This window comes from Acomys minous (assembly GCF_964271855.1).
Source record: "Acomys minous genome assembly, chromosome: 9".
Taxonomy (NCBI): Eukaryota; Metazoa; Chordata; class Mammalia; order Rodentia; family Muridae; genus Acomys; species Acomys minous.
The window spans coordinates 86,406,644-86,414,470 of record NC_140490.1 but is presented as its reverse complement, the minus strand read 5'-3'; the positions used below and the strand labels follow the sequence as shown (position 1 = coordinate 86,414,470).

Genomic DNA, 7,827 nt, shown 5'->3' with positions numbered 1-7,827 from the left:
GTTTCATTATTTCTCTAACAAAATCTCATAAATATTGTTTTCATAAGCAAACTAGTTTACAGAGATGCACTCTGTCTTCTGTTTCTTCTGATTATATCCTCAGAAAATAACGTAAGCGATGTGTTCTATTACCACATCAACGATAACTATATTCTCTGTGCTTGATTGAAAGATGAGTAAAAATTTCCCCAAAGGCTCTAGAGATTGAAGAAATTTTTCAAGGCTCTGATATCTTCTGAAACTAATTTTCTCACCAACAGAAAGAAAAACCCAGGGGATTTCTGATGAAATAATTTTCTCAGGAGCCTTCATTATCTGATTATAATGATTTCATGCTAGAATAGATTCAGAAAACACTGATTAGGCCCATGGTGGTGGGGAGTTCATGTACTTTTAAAGTGAATGGAGTCAACACACTTATGGGTCATCGAAAGTAACTCCTCACTGTCTACACACATTCCCTGGTGAGTGTTGATATTGTTTGTAAGGTTATTGGGGTATAGATATTATAGAGATGGTATCTGTTAATAGCACCATGCTCATTCAAACATGTGCTTTCCATGTTACAGTGAGTGGAGTTTATGTGTGTTTTTTTATGCAAAGATGGATATTTGTTTATGCCTACATTTTCTAATTTAACCACAGGTCTTCAATTATTAGACTGAATTTTTCTTTTTGTGGTTATTACCTATGCTTTGAAGCAAAGCAGGACAAATAGGTTTGCATAGTATTAAAATTCAATAATGAATTTTACTCAAAACAGAAAGAAGGTATGATGATAATAACCAAGGATCTGGAACCAGAAAAATCTGCCTGTCCTAGGTGGCAGTCATCTTTTACTTGCTTTCTTGGTACTAGGACAATGAGAAATACCAGGATGAACTCTCAGTTTAGAACTTCATGGCAGAGGAACGTGTCACCAACATCAAGAAAGAAGAAATGTCTCCAGGGAGTGCAAGACTTGAAACCAAGCAGACACTGACTCAACCCTTTGTCTATTATTTTTAGTAGCTGTAGGACTCTAATCAAATTACTTCACCCCTGTCCCCCTTTCACCTATTTGTTCATAACATTAACTCCAAGAAAAACATTCATCCTATAGAATTATTTCTCTCAACAAATACTAATTGATCTGGTTCTATAAATTCTTGATCTATAGAAATTAAATGAAATAATTAAATAGCCAATATGTGTCAGTATCCTGAGCATTTTCACGAATTGTCGAGATTCTATACTAGCCTAGGTCATAGTGGAGATGTGGGGAAGTTTTGGTGGGAGCAGGAATACGATGCCATCCTTTCACTTTACTCAGAGAGCACATATAAATATCCAAATGTTGTCGTTGCTGAGGAAAATGGGGCGATATACAGAGTAAACCACAACGCTCATACTTGTAAAAAGAACTTCCCTTTATGCTGAGTAAGAATGGAACTGCAATGTTTTCTTAGATGTTCCATTTCACCACAGAGAAATTAATGGCAATGTTTTTGTTTGTTTGTTTTTGCTTTTCCAGATCAATCTGTTTTGAGAGGGAAGCACCTGTTGGTGAAGTTAGATGATTCCTAGCATTCTTTTCTGAAGAGTGGTTGAGGTTGAGTGTTTGGAAGCAATACATACCGCTAAGGGAATATTGACATAACACCAGGATTACAGAATTTCAGAGTTATAAAGAAATGTTAGTGTTTTTTCCATGTATGAGCCAAGAAAGGTAAGCTTTGTAGGACGCAAAGGGTGGTGTGTGTGTGTGTGTGTGTGTGTGTGTGTGTGTGTGTGTGTGTGTATGTGTGTGAATATTTAACACAGTCTTTGTGTATGTGTAAAATACTGAGGAAATGGTGATTTTGGGTTTTTTAACTATTCTATGATAACTGCTAACGTGTGCACTGAGTATAATCAAGAGTTTTGAGCATGTTTACACTTGTTCTTACCCTCTCTTCCTCCTCCTCCTCTGGTATTATCCCTGTCCTATAGTCACCTTTCAAATACTTTCAGGGCATATTTTTTAGCTTATCCTTGTAAAAGAAGACATGCAGTATTGACTTTATGTATTTTTTTAAATTTTGTTTTCCTAGATACACTGTCAATATCGCATGTTGAATCTATGTCATCTCATTCAAAAATACTTAAACAATTATAAGTAGCATGCACAAAATTGTTAAGAGTGTCTATATACTTTAACCATTTTAAACTTTAAAGTTAATTGACATGAAGTATATCCACATGGAACTGAAACAATCAATGCCATTTATTTTCATACTTTGAGAATTACAAGCATTAAGATTATAACAATTGGTTTATGCCTTCTGTTGAACTACCCATAATTTTTGTGTGAAGAGTTGTGGATTAGTGAAAGATCATATTAATCTGTGCCACTTTAATACTCATGAGAGGTATCTGAAATAAATACTATTTTGATCCTCACTGGGATAATTAATAACTATAAATAACTATTTAAAGCTAAATCATAATGAAATTGTAAGTGGTATTTGTTATTATTATTTTTATTATTAATTGTTTTTAGGCAATTGTGAGAGGTCTCATGATTTATGTTCAGTTTGAATATAATATCATTAAAATCATACTTCTAAAAGATAGATTGATGACTGAAATTGTTGTAGGTTATAATAAGCCTATCCCTGCTAAAATTCTAAGGCAACATTTCTAAATTGGAGGCATTTTTTTTTCTCGGGGGACTCTTGACTCTGGAGTGATTTAAACTTTGAATTCTATTGATAATTAGTGAATAAAGAGCATCAGGGATATGTGAAATGCAACCTTTTTGAAAGGTTTATGACCCACAGGTTGAGAACCAATATTCTAAGAAATAAAATAATGATTGAAATTTCTATAGTTCACGTTATGCTTACCCCTGCTAAATTTCTATGATAATATTTCTCATTTGGGGGCATTTTTATGTCAGGCGACTCTTGACTCTAGAATTTTAAGTTCAGTGAGATGTCTTTCTGCCATCTCATAAATAAAGACAGTTGGGGATACTGAAAGATATTTTAGAAAAAAAAGTATCCTGAAGTAAAATATTTCTCTCTTCAATAATTCTAAGTTATAAAACCCCTGATGCTACTGATCTTTAAAAAGTAATGAATTATTGCAAGCGCTTTGAAGCAAGATCCCAAGGAGAAGTTGGGTTTGGCCTGTAATAAATACAGCAGAAACTTCAGAGAAGAGATTAACTGAGTGGGTTCAGGCTTGAAAGACGTATAATGCTAAGTAATATTAGCAGTAAGATATAACTTAATCTTCAAGAATCCAACATTTTTGACGATGTGGTCAGGATTAGATACCTATGCAGGTATCATATTTTTAATTAAATATAGTTATTGTTCATGCAAATATTTATATGTTAGGGTATAATATGATATATCAACAAATGTATATAATATTTAAATCACAAATCACAATAATTTGCATATCTGTGACATCAGACATATTTAATTTCATCATGTGTGCATAGTAAAAACCATTTCTCGCAGTTACTTTAAAATATTCAATTAATTGTTGTCTACAACTGTAAAACTGCTGTAGAACGTTGGATGGTTTTTTTCTCTTTTCCAACTCACTCTTTATATCTATTAATCATCCTCACTCCATAATTTTATATACTTCTTTGATCTCTACATTTGACTTAAAGATATATGTCTTTACTTGTCCAATTTATTTTCCTCAATATAATGCACTTCAACTCTGTATGTGTAGAGAGAAATGAAGAGATTTCATTCATCTGTAGTGTGTGAATGTGGATGTGCACATAACTTTGTGACTCTGTGTGTGTGTGTGTGTGTGTGTGTGTGTGTGTGTGTGTGTGATACAGCACAACTTTGGGTGTCTATTTTTATCTTCCAGCTTGCTTGAAAGATGGTCTCTTTGTTGTTTCTTCTGTGTAACAGATTCCCTGGCCTGTGAACTTCTGGGAATAATTATATCTCTGGTTCTGATGTCCCCAAAGGAGCACCTTTGAGAGCTTGCAGCATACATTTAACATTTACACAGGTTCTGGCACTCCAACTTACATCATCATGTTCACCCATGAGCCAGTTCTGCAGTCCAAGTGTCATTCTCTTTAATACGTGCTTGAAACACAGACACACAGGCTCACACACACACATGCACACATGCATGCATGCACAAACTCTTTTTTACCCATTTATATATGGTTTTGCATGTTATATTCATTTTTCAAATATTCTAAATAGGGTAACAGTGCAAATAAGAGTAGACCTGTTCTCGAATATGTTGACATCAATTCCTTTGCAGAAATACCTTGTCTAGAGATTGTTCCACCAGCAGGTTTATTGTATTTCCCAGCTATGGGATTGGTGACACTTATAATTTACTGAGCATTTGCCAAATGACTTCAGCCTTTGATTTTATTTTCACAGCAGTACTAGTGACCTCAGCCTTTTCACACATTTTGTGGATGAAGAGAATTACATCAACTAATTACCCAAGATGACTCTGCTACAACATAAATATGTGGTACACAAGCTGCAAAATTCTATTTATCCCAAGCTCATGCAAGGCATATGCTTTCTTACTTATTGCATGCTATAGTATTCCATATTCTAGATGCCCAGAAAACTTTGTCATCTTCAAAACTCACCACAGTGTCTTTCTCTGCATCCATATTAATAAAAAATGTGTATACCTATGGTAATCTAGCTCAATGCAAACATCACTGAGGCAATATTTTCCTGATTCAGACGTGAAAATTCTCTTGGTCCCTAATCTTCACACCCGACCACTTGATTCATCCTGTAAACCTATTGCAGATATTTTAAAGCTAGCGCTTAAATATTATGTATTCTTAAATTAGGTATTCTTATACAATAAGGCTATCTAAAGATCACTGCTCAAAAAAAAGTAAGCCATCAATAATGGATGGTTTACTGATAAGTGCCTCCACCGAAAGTTACATCCCTAAAACCTAAGTCTACTTTCATTAAGCCTATCCACAGTATATTGATATTTTGCACTCCTTGCATTCATACAACCAAATTTGTCTAGTGGTGACTGGTGACAGTTTTGTTTCTGTTCTATATCCCCGTCCAAGAATTTACGCACACTCCCTTCTGTCTGTTGTAGTGACTCACTAGATGATGCAGAAAGTGTTTCTGCTTACAGACTTCTCAGTTCCTCGCCACAGGATCTCTAGGATGAAAGTTAGATTGAAGTCCAAGGATAAAATCATGTTTCTAATTGGTACCTCAGCGATCCACCAGCCTCTGCCTCCCGAGTGCTGGGATTAAAGGCGTGGGCCACCATGCCCGGCTACTAATTCGTACCTCAATATTTTAACAAGAATCAATGGCAACTCTTTTTTAAATTTTCATACTTATACATATGCGTGACTCACACGCTTGTGTGTATGTACATTCAAGTACAGGAGGGTTTACTTGTATATGTGTACTCTCATGTCCTATGTATGCACATGTATATGGAGGCCCGGGATTAATACATCGAACCTACTTAACTGATTCCGTATGTGATACGCCGATGCCTAGTCTTGCCGTTTAACCCAGGGCCTGCCAGAATGCCTGTTCTAGATGGTCAGCCTAGTTAAATATCCAATGTCTCTACAATCTAAGCAACAGAATGAAGAGCAAGCTGCTACACCTCTGTAACATTTACATAGCTTCTGCGGACCTAAACTCTGGCAATCACACTTGCTGCTCCCGCAGCATCCTTTTCACAGCTGATCCATTGCCACTGATCCAGTTGGGTATCATTTGACTAGAGTGTGGGCGAGAGTTTCCTTCAGATATTTAAGTTGCTTCCTTTCCACTCCACATATAAGCAACATTATTAACCAAACAAAGGTTTATTCTCTTACCTACTGATGCTACTAGTTGCTGTATAAAATGTCTCAAAACGGCATTCCAAGAAGCCACTAACACATGAGGGAATTTTTCATGTACTATTAATGTGACTTGCCACATAGGGTTCCTTGATTCAAGTGTATTGTTTCTTGACTTAAGCATTTAAGACATGGGGAAGGTGAATCAATCAGAGTTCTCCGACTTCATCCTTGTGAGCCTCTTCAGCAGATCAGGTTCACATGAATTCCTTTTCTCCCTGGTGGCTGGCATGTTTATCATTGGCCTTCTGGGAAACGCTATTCTCCTCTTCTTAATCCGGATGGACTCCAAGCTCCACACACCTATGTACTACTTGCTCAGTCAGCTTTCCCTCTTAGATGTTTGTTTCCCTCTGATCACTATACCCAAGATGGTATCAGACTTCCCTAAGAAAGAAAGTTTGATTTCCTTTGGAGGTTGTGCAGCACAAATATTTTTCCTGACCATGATGGGTGTGGCTGAAGGAGTCCTCCTGGCCCTTATGTCTTATGACCGCTACGTGGCAGTGTGCCGTCCCCTACAGTACCCTGTACTCATGAGACATCAGGTGTGCCTGTTTATGGTGGCCTCTTCCTGGCTAGCAGGTGTGCTCAACGCCTCCATCCAGACTTCCATCACTCTGAGCTTCTCCTACTGTGCCTCTCGCGTTGTAGACCACTTTTTCTGTGAGGTGCCAGCCCTGTTAAAACTCTCCTGTTCAGACACCTCCATGTATGAGTTGACACTGTCCGTCTCTGGGGTGCTGATCCTCATGTTCCCCCTTTTGCTCATCATTACCTCGTATGGCCAAGTTTTGAGGGCTGTCCTACACATGCACTCACAGGAAGCCCGGAATAAAGCCTTCACTACCTGCTCTTCACATATCACAGTCGTGGGACTCTTTTATGGTGCAGCAGTGTTCATGTACATGGTACCTGGTTCATACCACAGCCCACATAAGGACAACATGGTCTCCCTTTTCTATAGCCTTGTCACCCCTACTCTCAACCCTGTCATCTACAGCCTGAGGAACCGAGAGGTGCGGGTTGCTTTGCTAAAAGTGATCCACAGGCTTGGACACAGACAAAAGTGACAATTTCATGAAAAAAAAAAAACTACTGCTACGATTCCAGTGTCACCTCATTCTACCCAATTTATAAAATTTTCTACTTGTGGTCCTGATACATAGAACTTGTTTTCAAAACAAATTGTCCTTTCCCTCGGTAATATAACTGATTAACTGTTTCCTCTATAGGCCTATGGGAGATACTATTAATTGTACAGTCACTTCTCATTTATTATCTCTCTAATAATGAAGTGTTTTATATATTAATTACACTGTTTTGTAAAGTTGGGTCTTTCTATTGTTGAACCGATAATTTGGGAATTAAAATTTTATATGCATTGACTGGTTGTTCTAATGAAGCATGTTAATTTGTGTTCATGAAAGCTTTGATAAGTAGGAAAGGCTACAATTTAAATTTATGAAAAAATGGGACACAGATTTATAAAGTAATTTACCAGGGGGGTCACAAAAAAACCAGCACGGTTATATCTTGAAGTTGTAATACTTATAAAAAAGTGAATTCTACAGTCACTAGGATAATCTATTGACTGATACATAGATAACTGGTCAGTAAAATTAGTAGTCAATATGTTTGTGTGAGTGTTCATGTGTACATGGAAGGGCAACGTGTGCCGAGTATCTTGATTTGGCAATGTTTAGTATCCACTGGATTTATAAGATATGGGTAACTGCTCTTAATGGTGATTCAAATCAAATTTAATTGTATTTATAAAATACTCTTTGAAAGTTTGTCAAGTTGATTACACTCGTGCTACTTTGTCAATACCATTTAATATTTGTCAAAGGATTGCTATTAAATTAATTCTTTAGCAAACAAGCATCCAGCTTTTGGACAAGGATAAAATTTGAAAAACAAACCTATTAACTTCTTTATTGATGTAACGTGAT

The 7,827-nt window shown here is 36.6% G+C and overlaps 1 protein-coding gene across 1 annotated transcript; it reads left to right on the top strand.

Annotated features, from left to right (window-relative positions):
• Nucleotides 1-6,003: 6,003 nt before the first annotated feature.
• OR2Z1 (olfactory receptor family 2 subfamily Z member 1) lies at nt 6,004-6,945 on the top strand (the record flags this gene model as incomplete). The annotated part of the gene is made up of 1 exon (XM_084796757.1): nt 6,004-6,945. One exon carries the CDS (start codon nt 6,004-6,006, stop codon nt 6,943-6,945), a length of 942 nt encoding a protein of 313 aa, XP_084652883.1.
• Between the last annotated feature and the right edge of the window lie 882 nt (nt 6,946-7,827).